The sequence below is a fragment of the Rhea pennata genome, chromosome 1 (assembly GCF_028389875.1).
Source record: "Rhea pennata isolate bPtePen1 chromosome 1, bPtePen1.pri, whole genome shotgun sequence".
Lineage (NCBI taxonomy): Eukaryota > Metazoa > Chordata > Aves > Rheiformes > Rheidae > Rhea > Rhea pennata.
In genome coordinates this window covers 67,816,391-67,837,114 of record NC_084663.1, presented here as the reverse complement: position 1 = coordinate 67,837,114, position 20,724 = coordinate 67,816,391, and the positions used below count along the sequence as shown (strand labels likewise).

At 41.1% G+C, this 20,724-nt stretch overlaps 1 protein-coding gene across 2 annotated transcripts in view; it reads right to left on the bottom strand.

The window, feature by feature from the left end:
• Positions 1 to 3,847: 3,847 nt before the first annotated feature.
• ADIPOR2 (adiponectin receptor 2) overlaps positions 3,848 to 20,724 on the bottom strand; it is a 43,678-nt gene continuing 26,801 nt past the window's right edge. For both annotated transcript variants that reach the window (XM_062590568.1, XM_062590577.1), the window contains exons 3-8: positions 13,408 to 13,527; positions 11,501 to 11,672; positions 10,663 to 10,849; positions 9,333 to 9,520; positions 8,127 to 8,320; positions 3,848 to 6,623 (exon numbers count right to left, since the gene is read on the bottom strand). In XM_062590568.1, coding sequence (XP_062446552.1) covers positions 6,492 to 6,623; positions 8,127 to 8,320; positions 9,333 to 9,520; positions 10,663 to 10,849; positions 11,501 to 11,672; positions 13,408 to 13,527 — 993 coding nt within the window. In that variant the 3' untranslated portion in view covers positions 3,848 to 6,491. The remainder of the gene's footprint in view (positions 6,624 to 8,126; positions 8,321 to 9,332; positions 9,521 to 10,662; positions 10,850 to 11,500; positions 11,673 to 13,407; positions 13,528 to 20,724) is intronic.

Here is a 20,724-nt window from a genome sequence, read left to right as displayed (position 1 = left end):
GGCTTCCTGCACACACAGGGAGCAAACAGGGCGAGCGGCTGCAGTGGTGAGGGCAGAAAGCTGTGTCCTTCCAGGAGGCCCTGCCTTTGCTCAGCTCTCACATCAGGAACTCGCTTCGTGCAGGTCACACAGGGAAGGAGCCAAGGAGCTGCTGGGGAAGCCCTCATGCCAGGCAGAGGGAGTACACCTAAGCTGTACACATTAGATACTAGCCAAAACTCAATTTGCACTTGCACTTCTGAATTTCAGGCACCAATTGCTTTCTTCTCCAAAGCAGCCTCAACACTTAACAGCAGGCTGTGCTGGAAGCGCTGTATGAAGCCTGCTGTCGTGTTCCTCTCCTCTCCATACTACCCATCTTGGAAAGATGCATCACAGCAGGAAAATGACTCATCTGCAATAACAACATTAACAGGCTGCTTTGGCGTCACTCCTGTGGCCAGGGCTGAAACATCACATAAACGCAGTCACTTTAAAAAACGAGCACGCTGGATGCCAGCAAACGCAGCAAATTCAGGGCCAGTCGCAGCTCTGGGAGTGTGGGGCAGGTGGAAGGAAGGATGGAGCTGGGGGAGAGCCAGGGGGAAGCCCCAGGCTGGCGCTGCTGCTGGGAAGAGCAGGCAGGATGGTGGTGGCAACTGCTGCTCCTGGGAGGGGCAGCATCTCCCTTTTCCTTCCCAGCAATAGCTGCCACCCCGCAAGCCCTGGCTGCTCCTTCTCCTAGTCCTCGAACTAGCTCTGCGGTTTGGCATTTGGTGGTGAGAGCATCCAGAGCCGTGCTGCAGCGAACAGCCAACCCCTTTGATCACTCAACCATGGCCGAGTGTGGGAGCAGGGAGGCTCAGCTGCGCAATTTCCTTCGGTTTGTGGGAGCTCAGCTCCAGCCAATTCTAAGCCAATCTTCAAGCAATATAGCAAAGGTTCAGCACAGTTAGAGACAAAAAAACAAAATATATATTATGTATCTATTGGATCTGCTTTGGGCGTAATTTGCCTCTGTTAGGGAAACGCATCATCATTCTGGGAACCCAGCCAGCCATATGATTCTCTCATCTTGTTTACAGCTAGACCAGCTCGGTTTTAAGCCAGCTGTAAAAAAAAAAAAAAAAAAAAAAAAAAAAAAAAAAAAACAAACTCTTTGTCCGGTTGTTCTATACCAGAAATGAAGCTGCTAAAAATGCCATCAGTGTGAATCTCCAATGCAAACACCTCAGAGCTCAAAAACAGTAACATCACTGCCATTGAAACACAAACGCTATTGGAGGAGAGAACGACAAAAGAGAAGGCCTCCCGAGTCCCAGAAATGCTAGAATTAAGCAGTCAGTCCTGTTGTGCACAAGCAGCCTTGTCAGGCTAACTGCTCACTCACATGCTGCCCTCCCTCCCCAAGAGGCCTGACTTGCTGTGAGAGAACAAGATGGTCCATGCTGAGGGACCAGTTACCCCACGGTCCTTTTGTAACTGTTGACCTGGATGCTGTTCAGATGATGCTGGGCAGAAGATTTCCTCGTGGACTCCTCCTGCGTTGCTTGTTGTTAAAGTACTCGAAGATGATCACATGCAAAGAGCTGAACACTGCCATGAAGGCGAGGCTGGTGTTCCCTTTTCCTGAATAGCCATGTGGGCCTGAGAATTAACAAGTGTCTTCTGCAAGGAGCTGGTTTTTCCAGGAAACTTTATTCAAAGGCACATCAGTTAGCACTCAGCACTTGTGGAAATCAGCTTTCAGAATTTAAACTTCGGCACTCAAGACAAGCACAGAGGCAGTGACCAGCAGGAGAGATTGGTTCAAACAAATTGCTTGACATCACACACAAACTTTAGCAGAGGCAGAAGAACTCAGTTTTGCAGGGAAGCTGCTATTAGCTTCAACAAAAACAAACTCAATTTCCTCCTTCCAATCACATGCTTCATTTACTTCCAGCTCCTCTAATAAAGTTAGGCAATGGCCTTAGACATTCACCTTTATTGCAGCGGTCCGGTCCGTTATCAGGACAAGTTCACCCTTTGCAATGAATTAAGCAAAGGGTTTGGGGGAGAGAAAATCACATTGCCACAACTACATGCAGAAGGGTTAGGAGACACAAGTTAAAGTTGCCCTAGCGACGCTGAAGTATCATTCTTATTTCTGAAAAATCAAACCTAGTTTATATTCAACTGGGGCAGCATTTTTTTTCGTTTTTAACTTCAGGTGTGATCTGAGAGAAAAATTCTCACTGCTCCTTGAATGTCTTGCATTTAAAAAAAGTCGTTTGCTTAAGCTGAATCTCATAAGTCACTGCAGAACACGCATCCAGAGTCAAATAACTGATAAACAGTACAGCTGTAGATGGCCACACTCAGCGTGAACTACTGCAAGAAAAGGATTAGACGTATCTTGCCACAGGGGTTCACAGACATTTGCTGACAGCTGAGGAATGGGATGGAAGAATTCAAGGCTCCACTCCGGGCACAGGGCTGGCCAAACTCACACCCTCCCCAGCCAAAAACCAATTCCTTCCCATCCCTGTCAGCCTCCAGCTCCGCATACAGGAACAAGACAATTCCTTACGTGAGCAGGCAGCAAGCTAGGAGCAGTCTTTCCTTTTTACACCAGTCATTTGAGTCTAGCCTTCCTGAAGAGGCTATTCCTAAACTCAACTGATCTACAAGCTGTTGCCAGCCAAGGTCTCCAGGGCCTGTCCTTTCCTTTCCAACTCCTTCTTTTGGCCCTTGGTCCCTCCTGCTCACTTTCCTCCTCACAGCCTCACACTCTCAGCAAGTGCTTCACCTCTGGCTTTCCACTACTGTCACCATGTCACAGCCTGTTTCTGCTCCTTCCACCACACTCCATCCAGCTCAACTCCTTGGCCCAGTTTGTTCCTTTCCCTGGCCTGCTCACTACCCCTTTAGCATTCAAAGGGTTCATTTCCCCAAACTGGCTGTGCACCAGCCACTGGCTGTGGGTAGATGCAAGACACTCTTACTGCCCTTAACCCCGCTGGCACCCAATCTGAAGCAGTACACATGGTCTGTTCCAGAACTGGAAAACTGAGCCACTAAAAATCAGTATATCTGAAAAATGCAACAATAGCTACCTTTCCAAATTACAGCTAGCCCACGTTCAGATGGAGTCTCAGTTGAAAATGAGAGATCCCCCAAAAAACTAACCCGAAGACCTTCCTTCAGCTTTAGGTCCTCATTCTAAAGCATGGATTCAACTAAGCTTTCCAAAATGAAGTAAGAAATTTAAAAGCAACAATAACTCCATTTTGTCCTTAAGTTGCTTTTTAAATATAACATGGGTCAAAAACAAGCACACACAGGACATGACAAATGTTGTCACAAGCTATTCCTCTGGCAGGTGAACTCTTACAATGGGCAGCCTCATGAAATGGTGGCACGGGCCACTCCTAAAGGTATCTCCTTTCTCCACACTACAGGCTACAGCTCCAGTGGGCATCAAGTGAAAGTCTAGACTTTGAGATAAACTTCTCTCAGGATTATTACTATAACTAAGAGGCAGCAAGGTCCATGGACAACTTTGTCTCCTGCAATGTTTATATGTTGAACAGTACCAAAATCTTACTAGCAAGATGAGCCATGTACTCACTTGTAGATATCAAGGTGTCATATAGTAGCACTAACATTTCAGTCACACGATCTCCCAGCCACCAGGTTCTGTTTCAGGAGGCACAGAGCAAGCATTAGTTCAACCCTACATAAACAAGTCTTTGAGCATCAGTTTGGTTTCTAGAACAGCAGAAGCCTTTTACCTATGAAGTATTGGCTGCACTGGGAAGGAGGAAAGCAAGAGCGACTCTTTCAAATGTTATACACAGCATGGAAAGATCCAAGCTAGACAATATTCCATTTGGTTCTTTTATTAGCAGAAGTTAAGAATACAGCAAGTAGTAAGATCCCATCTTATATGGAACCATCACCAGAGTCCCCAACCATCAAAACCCCAGAATGTGCTTCATTGCTTCCAACAGTAGGCAATTTTTAAAAAGAAATATACTGAACAAGGCCACTATTTAATGGGGAAGGAAAGAAGCTGTAGGTCCTAACTATTCTATGGCAATAACCTGCACACAGAGCAAGCAAGCCTCTGACTGCTGAGAGTAAGGCATTCAGGTGCCAACCTGGGAAGAGTTCTCAGCAAGAGCTACAGAAAAGTGCACAGCTAGGTTGCTTTTATTGGAACAAACAAACTTCTCGAACAGAGAGACTGACTGGGTTAAGAATAGCAGGTGGAGTACTGTGTTTTTGTAATAGTTCTGTGCTGTTAGGACCAGGTTACAATCACCCTACAGGGAGTGAGCGCAGGACGATCCAGGATGGAGACTGTCACTTCTGCTGTCACTGACACAGAGGTATCCCGGAGCATCTTACGGACAAGTCTGCTTCTGATATGTACCATACTTTTCTCAGATAACAGCAGATTTCCTGCCAGGCAACTCTTCACATCTTTGCCATGGATACCAGTGCTAATTAGCCCTTGCATCCAGTTAATACTGCTCTTTATTTCATTTTAGTACCACACAGACTCACAATAAACTTCTGGCCTACTGGCATCCAGTGTTGTAATCTGACTGAGAACACATCTCTCCAGCTTACGGCCACTACTGCAGCACCTCTTGCTGCAGCTGGCCTTGCTTTCAAAGGCTTTAAACAGATCCCATTCAGGGTGAAGTCTTAATACCCAGTAAATCTTAGAAAGGCATTCTGCTCCTATTTGACTCCATTATGCAAAGTAACTCCCTGAAAAATTCAGTGATATCCAGGGTGCTGCAAGATCTTTGCAATCCACACTTTTTCTTGAAGGATGAAAAATTCAAACTTGCAGGAGTCGTAAAGAAAAAAAAGGGGAAGAAACACACACACACACACACACACCGCTTTACCTTCCTGCCTTGTGAACTACAGCATTTTATGAGCTATTCAACTCATCTACAAGAGACATAATTGCTCTGAATTTCCAACTAAACACTCCAAGCAATAGCTGTGCCATAACAAAACATTCAAATTTCATCTAACAACTCCAAAGATTCTCCTTCAGTCTGGCTTCTGACAGGGCTCCAAAGATCAAGCTACATCAATTAAACAAGAGAAGGGTATATGCCTCCCCTTACAGAGACAGTGTGTCTGCTCCACATCAACCCAACTGAACTCTGCATCTAGAGTTTAAGTACCACCAGTAATCCCATTGCTAAAGCACAGATGGGAAGCAGACCTAAAAAGAAAAAAAGAAAAAAGGGAACCACCTTGGGCTGATTGTGGAATTTTTTTCTTAGAAAAGCCTCTAAACCCCCTTGGCATATGGAGCCTGATGCATGAGAAAGTAATGTGCTTGAGGGCTGCTGTAACTGTTAACTCCAAATCTCAGAGCACAGTTTCTTCTTTCCAATCTATCTCAGCCCCATCTCTGTTTCCTCTCACATGCTCAACTATCTTTTGACAAGTGCATTACCACCATTTTTTTTTCCTCCTCAGACAAAACAGGGCAGGCCCACAGACAGCACCCATGTACTCAGCTGGGGCCTTTGGGTGTAGACAGGCACTGATGGAGTTGGTCTGTTTGCCATTCCATACACAGTTAACCCATCATGCTCCAATTCATGTGGTGAGAACCAAAACAACTTATGAAGGTTCCATTATCCAAAACCATACCAGCCAAGCAAGCCTGGAAGGCAGCTGTCCCACATACTTGGGCAGGGCTCAGGTGTACCTTTCCAGTTACTTCAGTAAATAAACTTGTAACACTGGCCTGAACAACAGTTTGATTAATTCAGCCCTTCACAACCCTTGTGCACACATACCGAACCTACTCCAAGTGCTACCAGGACCCCACATTGCCTTGGGCATGTTGGTCACCAGGAAAAATCTGCAGGGACAACATACCTCACTCCTGGGAATTTTACCTGGTCCTCCTGCAGTCATTTATTTTGTGCAAAATTGAAACAGTGTGTGGTACTTGTATGTTGCATTCTTTACAAAAAAACCCTTTCTCCCCCCACCCATTGTTTAAAACATTTATATAAATTTTATTTAAACAGAAAGTTAGAAATCTTATTTACAATTTCTTTTTCTCCCAAAAGAGCATCTAAAATCAAATCCCAAACCCTCCAAGAGGATATAAATTTAACCTTGATTTTTTTTTTAAAAAAAAAAAAAAAAAAAAAAAAGAAAAAGAAAACTGCTAAGCTATCCCTCCCAACATCTACAAATAAATATGGCATTGAACAGAAGCCGATTTGGAAAGGGTCCTCTGTAGCTCAATCTGTAGATCCCAAGAATAAATTAGGGCTTCAGAATTTCCTGGTCTTCAAATTGATTCATTCCACTGCTTGAGGTATAGAATTTATCTTGGTTAGTCAGAATCCCCCTGAAGCTCCATGCTCCACCAGCTGAAACTTGGATTCTTCTTAGGTATTCATTTTGCTAACCAGTATGCTTCAACCGCACTTGCGGTATCTGTTTTGGTTACGATCTTGGGTTGAAGGCTGGTTTTACTGCATTCCCTCTTCCTCTGTGCAGCCTCCTCCGACTGTGAAACGGAACTCCTGAAGGTTTGAAACTCCATGGAAGTGCACAAAAGCGCCAGCCACTACAAAGACGTGAAACAGCTGATGGGAGTGGAACTGCGAAAAACAAAATACTTCCGTTCAGCCAGGGTATTCTGGGTTCTAATGATGCCCTGCCTCCAAAAAAGCCATACATTCAGCTGAAGTATACACATAGTAGTACCTCAGGTCACAAGCTGCAAAGTTATTTAAATCCTGTATTAAGCCCATGCCTCTCCTATCATCAGGAAAAGAAGCAAATTCTCCACAAAACTCTCTTCATAGTCAATCTGATCAATCAAAAAAAGCTACACAAGTGTTAAAGCATATCTTTGGTGAGAGACAAAGATAATTTTAGAGCTTTGGCCAAAAGGCCTAAAAAGCACACTTTTTGAACTAGTCCCTCAACAGTTAATGGGCACAACACTCACTGGCAGTTTATGATTAGAGGGGCACAGTCACATAGTGAATGTGTATGAATTCTGCTCTGGTCATGGGCATGAGTTTTATCAAGTATATTTTCAAAACACTCTTTTTGTCACAACGAATCACAGCAGAAAAACAATGTGATATTATATTAAAACCCTGAAAGAACCAGATGTTCTGAATGAATGCTCAGGATGCTAATGATTACAGTAGAGCAGAACAAAAGCCATGAGGGAGCTACATGACAAAGCATACCCCTGTTGGAGGAAAGACATACCAACATGGGTAATAGTCTTAAATAAACGTGCATTGCAGGCTCCATGGGAAGCTTGGAAAAAGATCTGGAGGCACACCAGCACTTTTGGAGCCTAGCTCAATATCATAACAAGGTTTTGTTAGGCCATTTAAACGATAACGCCTCTGGTATTTCTTCACCTGGCAAATTGGTGCTATGCAGAAGCCACTCAATCCAAGCATCATTCCCATTTTAAGTCTTCTTTAGGTGCCTTAAACTAGTCTAATAGAAGTACAGTGGTCTGATACCTTTCCCAAATGCCCAACCCCTCCCTTTAATCTTTAGTCTCATTCCACCCCATTTCATGTTCCCCACACATTTCCCCTACTCAGTCTTCACGATCCTTTTGCTCATCCACATTCACCCACTCCACTTTCCCTTCTTCAGGATCAGAGATCCCTCTGAAGTTCATCAGCTCTATCCAGTATTTCCACTGGACATACAAGATGAGGAGTCAGACACAGGATCCTAGAGAACACACTGGAAGCAACCACAGGCTACTGCTTCCCACGGTAACACATGTGCTTGTAGGATCCTCAGCACGCACACACACAGATATGCAAAGTTGTTTACCCATCAATAAAAGCTACCTCCTATTAAAGCTGCCAAGTACACATGCTGAGGTAAGTTTGCACACCAACAGTTACCTCAGATCAGCTTGTGGTAGCTCAACTAGTAACTTAATGAGAGGCAGTAGGTCAGCGGGGCTTGGAGAATCCACAACTGTTTGGCCCCTTAAGACCTAGGCTCCCAATGGAGCAGTTCAGTATCTGCAAGAAAACACCAACGTAGCATCCTCTAGCCTCAAGGGGATGCATCTTTCATGTCGGTCTCCTCACCCAGTCATTTTGTACACTCACCCAGATATCACACTTGCCAGGGAAGAATCTCTCCGGGATGCGGGCAGCATATAGTGCAGCACCAGTGATGTACAGGCATGCCATGAGTGCCAGCCAGCCTATTTGCCCCATTGTGGCTGCCTTCAGGAGCCCCTCAGAGATGACAAAGTGCAGGGTGGGAATAACCCCACTAAGACCCAGACCTAGAAATACTCCTAGGAGGTTAAAAAAAAAAAGTGGGAGAGTCAGGTTTGAACATAATGGCAGTAAAGGGAGACAAAGAGGGGGGAAAAAAAGAACAAAGTAAAAACGACGGAGGGCTCACTCAGTGTTTGCAAAAGTAGTAGAAAGGTGACAACTGTTGAAGTTGAAGGTCCCCAGGATAGCTTTAATGGAAAGTAAACTAAAGAATACAGAAAGTTCCTTGATATACCAGAAGTTGCTTGATCGAACATTCCTGTAAAGACTAAAATATTTCATTGTGTCTGCCAGCTTTAATATACATAGAGCTAGTTACACTTCTTGGACTGTAGAGGGCACTGAGACTACATGAACCATGTCACACTTTACCATAACCTCTCAGGAACAAGACAACAAGGAGCGACAAGGAGATTTACCATTATAGTGTACAAGTAATCCTAGGAAACATCTGAGGCTCATTTGCCCTGTATGAGAACATGATTTATTCATTTAGGTTCTAGCAAAATCTATTTTGGATCCTTGATCGTGTGAGGAGAAAAGCTGGTCTGTCTCAAATCAGTATTTTACTTAGACAAATCATTCAGATTAATTCATTCAGATGATTGGCTAATGTTTGAGCCTAGTATTACAGAAACAAAACAAGTAGTTCAAGGAACATACGCATACCTACACCAAGCAAATCAGTCACTCTTCTAGAGAGCAGAGTTGCTCAATAATGCTAGAAATTTCCAAGATAGCAAAGTTTTCCAGAGAGCAAAATTGCTAGATAATGCCAGAAATACCTGTACTATCTGTCCTACTACATGTGTCACTGACCACTTCAGAAATGCACTTTCAGGACTTGTGCTAGCCATTATTTATGTATCCAAGGGGCTACAATCAATGCTGAAAGAACACTCATCAAGTTCCCAATCCAAGAATATTAGCATTCTGTAAGATCATGCACACTCTCCCCAAGATTGTTTTTTCAGGTGATAAGTAGGAAGGAGACAGTCAAGAAGCAAAACAATTAACTTCAGATCTTACCTGCCCTTACACCCCGGTATTGAGGGGTTGCAAACATGTCCCACTGTGAGACAATTATGGCTGCAATGCCCAGGACACAGATCACAATCAAGTAGATGAAGCAAGGCTGCGGGTTGCAATAGAAGGAGTAGTACAGCCATGGTACAAAGCTGCCCATAATGAGAAGTGCAATGCCAGAATAATCCAGCCTAGAGTGGAACAAAAAAAACAAAAAAAAAATCAAATTTCATTTAAAACAAGAAACTTGAAGTTCTCATGCCAACATACTCTTCTCTCTAGTACCTGCACCAAGAGCCTACGTATCAGTGCATAATGAAGTTATTCTCACTATCACAGCTTATTCCTTGACTGGAAGTTTCCATCAATGCCCTGTTATATTAATGGACTACCTTGTTAGGCAACTAGTAAAGCCATTTTTGGTAGTCATCAGCAAGAATATATAGCAGCCTTTAGATCAAGACCTTTCGAAGGAACCTCAGGTCAACCTTTGGATGAGGAAACAAGTATTCTGAGCACACAAAAAGAAGGCACACAGCATGTTATGAGAGCACAGCCAACACAAACACCTTTGTGTCTGACAAGCATGTGTTAGGAAGGCATCAGCTTAAGTGACCATTGAGGAATAATGTCACAAATTTTCAGTCAAGCTGTTTTTCTAGACACCAGTGAAGAAAAATTCCCACAGCCACTGTTTTTTTTTTGTTTTTTTTTTTACCACTCCCTGACAAAACGTTCTTGCAAGAGAAGATGAATTTATATCTTCAGTAGAGGATTTTAATTACTGGGTTATTTTAGAGAGGGCTTGGCAGATTTCACAATCCTAGGTTGAGCAGTCTTAGGAAATACAAGGTATTTAGCATCTAGCCAAAGCAGAATGCTTAGTAAAACAATGACAAGAACAACAAAAAGTTAATTTTTTTTTTAAAAAAAGTAGACATCTTGATACACATGGTGAAGCTGTTTTATGTAATAAAATTTAAGATTCAAAGTTACCCAAAATAATTTGAAACGACAGAAGTGAGTGACAGTCCCATTAAAAATTCAAAGTTCTGTAACTAAACTCTAGGTATATTACTTACAGCAGTAATAAATATGCACATGCCTGGCAAACAGTGATAAAGAAGTTTCAAGACTAAAACAGCAGCACAAAAACAACCATGCTGCAGCAAACCATGACTAGAAGAAACTGCATTGAACCTGCACTCAATTCTGTTTCAAAATACATGCAGTCACGTAATGAACAACTCCTACACTGAGCTTCCAAGCAAGAGTCCCAGCTCTATTTTCCCAACTGTTTCTACAGGGCCTACCCTGTCCTCTAGGCACTTACTTGGAGAAGAGCCGAGAAACACCTTCCGAGTGGCAATAAACGGTGTGGAAGAGCCATGAGAAGGAGAGGCAAAGTATGGCTCCCAGAAAGAACAATCCAACAACCACTTTCTCCTGCACAGGTGCTACAAAGGACATGTTTGGCCGGAACATGTAGAAGATTCCCAGACACAGGAAAAACACACATCCTGAATAACAGCAGGGCAAAAAGGCATCAAGTTCATGCAAACTGAAAGCATTTTTTTTTTCAGAAAAAAAAGATTCTAATGCATCAGAGTACTAAACCCAGGAATTGCATGACAACTAATGACAGTCATACTGAATAAAGCACTGCCCTACTTCATTTAGGCAACCACATTTGTCTCAGACTGAAGCAATACAAACCCACATGGACTTTTTACTTGCTTGCAAGATGCCTGACAACTGGCTGGACATTCCCAAATTATGAAAAAACAACACAAAAAAAATGCTGCAAAATGTAAAAGGAGAAGGACATGGGTCTTTTCTGAAGCTCAAAGAAATTCCCTCCCTTCAAAGTTCCTTGTAAATTAAAAAACATTCAAACAAGTTGCAGTGTAGGTGTGTGTACCTGTGGCCAGAAATGTCAATTCAGTTAATACCTACAGGACTTCAGAATAGAGGATATCTATTGGTATCACGAAGTTGAATGTCATAATTAACAGTCCCATCCAGTCTTGATGGGAGAAAATTGAGAGGGACAGCAAGTTAAACAGGTTACTAATGGAATGATAATGCTTACTACTCCCTATTCCTTCCTGTCTTGCTCTCAAAGAGAAAGAGGAATGAGACCAATAACCATTAAAGCAAACTGAAAATACCTAGAAGATGTGTCCAGATGTTACCAGTCTCTGTGTGTATTCTGAAGATACTCTTGAAACAAGCCCGGAACGAAGGCATGGGTGGTCTGTGCCCATGCAACAAGTAGTCGTTGTCCTTTAGCCAGTCAGGCAGAACATCGTGGGGAATGACTCTCCATCGGCCCTCCCACACCTGGAGGTTAGAAGGCTTCGGTTAAATGCAGGCAATTGAGTTCTATTAACATATGGCAAATTAGTAAAACTGCCAAAATAATGTGCAAGAACGAAATGGGTCAGCAGGACATCTCTGGGGAAAACGCTTTACACTTAAAATGTAGTGCTTAAGTTGTTCTTCCCTGCTCAACCCCATCATGAACTTGAGTTGCACCAAAAAGAAATACTTCATTTCATTTAAATGGGAAAGCTATTGGGCTTTTTGCCGCTTAATGAAGGAAAAGCATCTAATCTAGCTGCACGTTGTTATACAGATTTTCACAGCTTATCCCTTCCATTTAATTGAAGAAAGTAGCCTATAGCTAGTCTACTCATCAGCACTAATTTAGGCTATAAAACATGAATGTGCAAGAGTTGAGTAAGAAGAGTCTAATCCCTTATCCAGGTTGGGGAAAAAATTCCTCCCACATGCCCAGAACAAGCAATGACAGATTAGTTAAGGCAACAGATCCACGGCTCTCCCAATTCTGCCAGATTTCTTCTTAAGGAAGAGAGAGAACATGTGCACACATCTATTCTTGCAGCTGATTCCAAATGAAAAAGCGTGCAGAGCTGTTCATAGCACTGCTTCAATGACATAAGATGCACTGAATCTTCAGTTTGGCTTCAGAAGCAGCACTGCCAAGTAGAGGGGCATCAGAGAAGTGCTTTATGTACCAGGGTCACTTCTGCAATGTTCCTTGGATTTGCCATCTGGCTAGTAATACAGGAGCCAGCTTGAAGAATCCTGCAACACTAAGTTTAAAAACTATATTCTTATTTCAGTTTCAGCATCAAGAGTCCACAATGTTTTTAATCAGTTCTGCTCAATCTTTCACAGATGCAAAACAAAACTAAGCAGAATAACCATCCCAGTTAAAGACAGGATGCTCCAAAAAAAGAATTATGAATCATGAACAAAAATTTGAATTTTGAACAGCAAAGAATTCATTTTAGCTCATAATCTACCCTACAAACATCTAAAATGGAGAAGAATGCATAGAAAAAAAAACCACAGAAGAACACTTGGTAACTAGGGTGCCTGTAAAAACATCAAACGATAGTTCATAAAACCAGCAGGACCAAGTGTATGAAGTGGCAACACTCTTCCACCAAGCAAGAAGGGCCAGAGACCAGCACAGACCATGACTTCAGAGTGTAGCAAGAACTGAGCCAAGGTCAGCAATATTTACAAAATTTACAATGGATTTACTCAAATATTCTTTCTACAGAATCTTTCTTTCCCCCCTCTCATTTGAGAAACAGACAAAGCTAATTCAACAATGGATGCAAATAGTGCTATGAAAGTAAAGTACCTGCAAGTCTGGGAAAGCCTTGCCTGGAAGAATCCTGGGAAAAACTGGCCTTGTAAATGAAAGTGCTTTGAACTACAAACATTGGAGGCAGAAAGCATTTAATGAGCCTCTGAGAAACACCTGTGACTGGAAGACAGCTCAGTTGCCTGATCAGTTTTAGAGTTTCTGCTTCAGTTTGTAACCCCTACTGTTCCACGCTTTACAATTTATTCATTTATGGCAGACTGGGATCCCCATAAGCTCTAATATTAGTGCTTACAACAAGAGCCGTCCATTCAGGGATAATGTGGAGAAGTACACATTAGCACTGCAGTAGCTGCAGTTACATGACCAACAGGCTATCTGAACTTCCTAAACAAGGAAACTACGTGGGCAGACTTGTTTTTCACATGCTCTTACCTTACACACAAATTCTTCCATTCTCTCCATAGCATGGTGGGCTTGTAGAAGAGGAGACATACCCATAAACCCTTCATCTTCTTGAGGCAATTCATTATTGTGGTTATTATCCTCAGAACTCTGAAGAAAAAGAAGAGAAAAAGAGAAAATGTTTTGTAGGAAGATAGACAGAGAAAGGCAACAGTTAACATACAGAACTATGATTGTTTGAGGTCCTGACAAATAAAGAAGTCATCCTCCCCTGTACTGTGCTGAGGAAGGAATCCAGAATAACCTGGAAAGATATTAATCCTTATTTTACATTCTCAGAACAACTCACGTGTCAAAGTATTATACAGTTTGCACTTGTCTTCCACAAGCCTGGAAGAAAGTAGTGGTGCTATAAGGTACACTTCATTACAGCCTGCAGCCTATCCACTTCTAGGGGTAGATTAATTCCTGTTCTATGTTTCAATGCCACTATCCCCGCCTTAATACCACTGTAACATATCTGGCTTTTTAGGACAAGAAAAAGTAAGTCAAGGGCAGGAATCTATCAACCTAGTTACAGCTTCATCTCAAATTTCATTTCAACTCTGGAGTTCTATTCTTTTTAACTAACACTTCTCTTACCTCATAATCTAATAAAATACATTTATTCATCTTTGACTTTCAACATATTCCAAAAACTAGTATGAGACTTCTTCCAGTTAGAAAGCAGTAACGGCATCAGAAAGTTTTAAACAAAATTCAAACAAACATCCATATCCCCAAGACCTATGGAGAGCTATGGAGAAAAGGAAAAAAGCAGCCTGGATTTTCAGTTGATACATGTATTACCAGCAATTATATAGGAAAGAGTCACTAGGTTAGGCAATTTTCTACACTATATTGACTTCCTATTTAAGTAATGCCATGTAGATAATCTACATACGACACATTCTAGCTTCCCATTAGAAGAAAGGAAATGGCATTCCTGGGTTGCATGAGGCAGAGCATTGCCAGCAGGTCAAGGGAGATGATCCTGCCCCTCTACTCTGCCCTGGTGAGGCTGCACCTGAGTGCTGTGTCCAGTTCTGGGCTCCCCAGTACAAGAGGAGACACGGAGCTACTGGAACAAGCCTAGTGGAGAGCTAAGATGATGAAGGGACTAGAGCATTTCTCAGATGAGGAAGGGCTGAAAGAGCTGGGCCTGTTCAGCCTGGAGAAGGTAAAACTAAGGGCAGGGGGGATCCTATGTGTACAAGTATCTGAAGGTAGAGTGTAAATAGCCAGATTCTCTTCAGCGGAGCCCAGCAAAAGAACAAGAGGCAACAGGCACAAACTGAAATACAGAAAGCTCTGACTGAACATAGGGAAAAAGTTCTTTACTGTGAGGGTGACAGAGCACTGGAACAGGTTGCCCAGAAAAGTTGTGGAGTCTCCTTCTCTGGAGATATTCAAAAGCCATCTAGACACAATCCTGGGTAATGTGTTCTAGGTGACCCCGTTTCAGCAGAGGGATTGGACTAGATGTTTTGCAGAGATCCTTTCCAATCTCAACCATTCTGTAATGCTAGGGGGGGTGTCTATGTTCCTCTTTGCTTACTGCAATGCTCATTGCCCCTCAGCAACTCCATTTAATGCTTCAGCTTCCAAGGTAAACAAGTTTGAGAAAGCAAGGAGAGAATGAGCTTTTTGCACCCTTCAAGCTTGACATAGAAAGCCACCAAGTGACCAAGCCAAGAAAACCCCACAATTCATTTGCTGACTGGCCTCCTCCATACCACAAGCCATGACACTTTCTCCCTCCCTATTCCCATATCAAGGTTAACAACTTGATATTTAGATCAATTATCAGTAATTCAGTCTATAGTGTCTGAGATCTAATATATAACCTCATACACTTTAATGAATTTATAGGAATGTTCAAATTAATAACATCCTGTTTGAGTTTTGCATCAGAAATCAGATCTAGCTACACGTCCCACATTTACAGTTCTCTCCTTAGGAGTATGCCCTTGTTAACTACTTTCATCAATAAGTTATCTGAACAAGTTCTTTAAAACTTTTTTTAAATAAATAAAAGGAGACCTCAAATTTACAGTCAACTATCTAGATTCTTCAGTCCTTTTTTGGAGAGAAAGGAATGATGTGATAATACTTATTTATACATCTAAGGGTTGCAGTAGCTTCCTGTAACATCAGCTTTTGAAGAGGACTCCTTACCTCGTACTTCTATTGAGAAAGGCATCAGGCAACATAGATACATTAATAGGTTTAACGTTCTTTTAATATACATGCATGTCCTCTTGCACTAGAAAGTATAGGACACACAAATTTGATTTCATGCTCATTCAGGAACATTTAATGACATGTTTCCCAAACTATCAATTTTACTGGCTTCTACTAATGAATCCCAACTTTAGGATTCTTAGTTTTCAATATTATTTATAATTCACTCAAGGTTTGGATGAGATACTCATCATAATAATCTGCACACACATACAAATCAAAAATCTTCAATTTCCAGGATCATACCCTACAGAAAGGCAAGGCTGATACTTAAGTTCCAGCACACCCGATATAAGATGCACTGCTCTGCTTTTTAGCCAACCCTTCCCCAGCACCACACACCGACTAGTTGAATGGGGCTGTCTTCTTAGTAATCATCAACTTACAAAACTAGGTAGACTGAAGGGAAAAAAAAGATCCTTCACTGTATTCATTGTAATCTGCCCAGTGACTCAAAGCCAAAAAATGACCATTTCTCTCTTCACATACTCCCATTTCTAGAACGATGGGAAGGCTTAATTTCATCAGACCATAAGGCCTGAAGAGCACTGCTATTTATGAGCCAGTTCAAAATGTTTGCATTTTGGCAAAGTGCCTACAAACAAATCATTACTGTGCTTTTTAGTGATAAAAGGAATTTGTATACAAGTCCAGATTACTGCCAGAAAATGGAACTGATTTTCCTATCTCCTTCCTGCTATTAAGCTGCAAAATCAGCATTCAAGGGAAAAATTAAAGCTCCCGCTAAGTAGGAAAAATGAGGTCCATGCTGGAACATCTGTCCTCTCTCAACTCCTTCCTCATATATGCTTCCTCATATATACTTAAAAACAGTAAACTATGAACAGTAAACCATGCCTCTTGGAAGCTGGAAATACATAGTGCAAAACCAATGCTATTTTTCAATTGGAAATCTGAAGGGGTCTACTGACCTTCAAATTCTTCAGACAATGACTTAAGAAAAAAAAGCTACCACTTTTCTGTTCAGAAGGAGTATTGTTACAATAAAGTTTCCACTGTGACAAGTTCCTTTTTTATTTTAGGATTGCCATATTCTCTCTTCTTTGATTACACTAGTAATTCAAAAGTACTTCTAGAATATAACACCACAGGCAACCATTTGCAACTATTTCTAAGTGCTGCCCATTCTGGGGAAACAGAGGAAATAATTCCACTCGTCTGCGACGGTGTAAGAAACAAGAGCCCAAATACGCCCACTTTTAATGTAGTATCCTATATCCTGAATCAAATGCTTCCAGAAGTAGTTTTTGCCTTTGTATTTTCCAGATTGTTGGCTTAAAGGATTCCCACTCAATTAATTATTTCAGATGCTCTTTTGTTATCTAATTTACTCAGTTGCTTTTTTTTTTTTTTTAAATCTGAAACTTTGAAAAAAGTCCTTAGGGCATTTGGAAATATTTGATTTTGAAATGAAACTCCTCACTCACTTGCAAGAAGCAAAACTTAGATCAGTATCATCTGCCATTCTTCTGCTGCACCTATGCAGCAACGCCTAGCACCAGTCTTTCACACAAATCAGAAATCATGGCTCCTACACACTTACATTGTGGAGGGGCTAGATATCTAATTCTGTAAAACTTAATCCTTCCAATTTTCAACTTACCACCTTTGCAGATTCATAAAATGTGAAAACTACCAAAAACAGCATGGATACCTAATATGTAAACTACAGAACAGATTCATAAATGCATCTTGAATTGAATAAATCATACTAAAAAATAAACTAAACTTGAAGGACAAGTAACAATAATTGAAAGACCGTTCTAATGGTTTAAGTACATGCATTTTATTTGGGGAAGTTTTTCAGATTCTTTTATGATAGCAATGATAAGAAGGTAAATGAAAGCGAACAGATTTGATTATATATAGTATTCAAATATTACATATTTGTATATATATGTTTGTCCAAGATTTCAGGCAATACACTTTCCAGAGACAGATCTTGTTCTAAACAGGAACTTCAGAGAATCTTTTAGTGGGCATGAAAAAGGCTCAGTGCTAAAACCATGACTCGGAACATGGCAAATAAGAGCATGAATTTTTTCTGTAAGAGCTCAACTGCATGTTGTCCTACACAGCCTGGTTTTATTAAGTTTATTTCAACATTAAAATCTCATTCTTCTATAGCAATGGCACAGAAGCCATAGAATGTGTTTACATTTAATACAAGAATTTGCCGCCTGAATGTCATCAAAAAAAAAAAAACAAAACGGTTCATATACTAAAAATACCTTGCGATAAGCAACAAAACTACAGCAGAACTTGCTCTAGTAAATTCAGTACATTTGCCTATTACAACAGCTTATTCTTCTCAAACAGATTAACAATTTCTATGTGATCACTTTTAAATTTGTTAGCAGGTATAGTTTATTAATGCAGTTACTGTGGAAAATCCTGCCAGAAGTCAAACCACAACAGTAGAATGAGACTTCAGAAACTTTGCTGACTTCTGAGAAAGCTGTACTTTTTGGACTTCCATAGTTCCTTGAAGTCAATTTACATGTTTAGAGAAAGATTATATGGCTTGCTTAAAGTTTGTATATCATTAGGATCTTGTGAAGGCAACAAGCAAGCTACAGCTCATTGCTTTAGACTGAAATTTCACCAGAAAATATTCTGCCACACCTGTGCTATGTTCATTACAATATGCAAAGTGAAATAGAAATCATGCTTGAATGAAGCAACCTATCAAGCTTACTGTACCAGAAGTGGTCCTGTATCCCTCACTCCTATCTTTTGTCACCTTGCTTCTGGCACTCTGACCCTTGGATTGATCAGCTGATCCAACCCACTAATCTGGCAGAAGTTACTTACATTTTTGCTGTCTTAGCTTCCCTTTACATATTCAAGCTGAATCAGATCACCAACAGATTTAAGGAGCTCAAGCTAGCATAACAGAAACAAAGGGAACATCAGCACCTGTTTCACTGAGCTCTGCTGCAGACTATTTTCTGTGGACCATTTTCAAGAGTAAGTTTCCTTTAGGCACATATCAGTTGGATACCAGATAACTGCTATTCTCCCTTTTTGTAATGACAGCCGGCTAGAAAGGAGCTTAAGAACCCTAGCATGCATGAACTAAGGAAAGAAAGTAATACACACTTCCACGGGCTGCTGCATTCTCAAAACTTTCAGCAGTTTTCAGGATTGCTCTTTCAAAAATTTCTTAACTTCCATTGGTATTCGAAGCAGAACCAGAAGGGCATGTGTTAACCAGTAACACTTGTAACTGTAATACGAGTCACCTAAACCCAGGAAAGGAGAGAACTTGCTCATGATAAGGCTCCCGTTTGGGCAAAGTCATCACTCAGCTACTTGAGAGCCTAACTCACAGTGCACATATCTACACAGTATTAACTTCTGGAGTTAAGAAAATCCCACATCTCAAAGCTCAACTGTTTGTGATGCCAAATCACTATCAAGATGTCACCAGTGCCCTAAAGCTACTATCATGGGAATTTTCAAAACATGATTCAGTTTGAATCTGTTTTAAAGTTCTTGTTGTTTCCTTCAGCTGCTGACAGATGTTCTCTCATTCACCTCTTGATCCTTGTCCAGAAAGGACTTTACCTTAGTATGAAAACACCTTTGTATCATGGGCAAGACTCTTCAGAAGAAGTAATGTCTTGATTAACCCTGAGTCACAGGACATTATACAACTCAGTATTTATATAAAATTCTCTTTTTAGAATAAAGGAGAGAAAACATACATTGACTCATTTACAGTATCACTGTTATCCCCTATATTAAACTGAAGTCAAAAAGTCTAGACATGAACTTGGAGTTCTTGCTCTGTTTATCTTGATCACATCAGATGAATGATTAATAGTGTTTAACGTGACATTCAAGTCATTTAATGTTTCTTGGGGCAGCCTGCCAGATTCAGTAACCCAAGAGCATTCCGCAAAATGGCCAGGATACATTCATGGCTTTAATATAAAAATCTATTTTTCTACCCACAGGCCTGTAACATCCTTTTCAACTAGTCAGATTGCTTTTTTCAGCAACTTCAGTGTGCCCATTCTGTCAACTGACCTTTTACCAACTGGTCTTTCACAAAGGGAAAGTAGCAGCAGGCAGTGCAGTGCAATTTCTACTAAAAGCCTGTGGCACATTTTTCAGAATTTCTTCAGCTTATGTTCTTTGGATTATAAGTAATCAGCTGGAAAAGCACAGCACCTAGAGACTTTCCCCGACTTCCTGTAACTCTTGTACATATCAAGTTACTCTAAATAGCAAAGCTGTTTCAGAGTTTACTTTCTCTCTTAATCTAACACAGTTGTAAGTGTAGAGACACCACAGTTGCCAAAAGGCTAACTACATCCATCCTCTAAGCACAAAGGTGCAAAAAGCTATTTTTGCGGTCACGGGACCAAAAAAGAAAAAAAAATAGTAATCTTATTAGTGCTATGCCTAAGACCCTAGGAGCCTGTTGGTCAAAATGTTAAGTGTTTTAAGGTTTCTCAAGTTTAGTACTTCTCCTTTGTAGGTCACCTTCTTATAAAAGCTACACTCCATTTAATACAGCACTTGGAAACAGTTTCATACAACTGGTTATGGGTGAATGCTTGCTGGCACTCATTAAAGAAACAACCACTAACATTCAACATTTATTTAGCAAACAGCCATAAGAAAGTTGCATTTTGGCTTCAGCAGCCCTGCTAATACATCCTTATTAGAACTCACTGCCTTGTCAAGAGTCTTCATATGACAAAGGTTTGTTGAACTGAACAGTAGCAACTACTGATTTTCCGTCAATGTTCAGTACTTGATGAAGACCAAAGGCTTCAGGGCCCATGAACTCATCTGCACCCTCTTTGGAGAAAGGCCCCTAAAAGTTACATCTGCCACAGAAAATTTTCACATGCCATTTTCTCTATTATTGTTAATCCTGATAGTAGAAAACAACTGCTCTGGGATTTTTGGAAAAAAAGTGCTCCCTCCCCCCCACAAAAAAAAAGGAGAAAGAAAAGAGAAAAAAAGTATGTTGCTGACCTTCACATAAGAGAATATTCAGGCAATTTAAAGGTTGTTGGAGGAGGA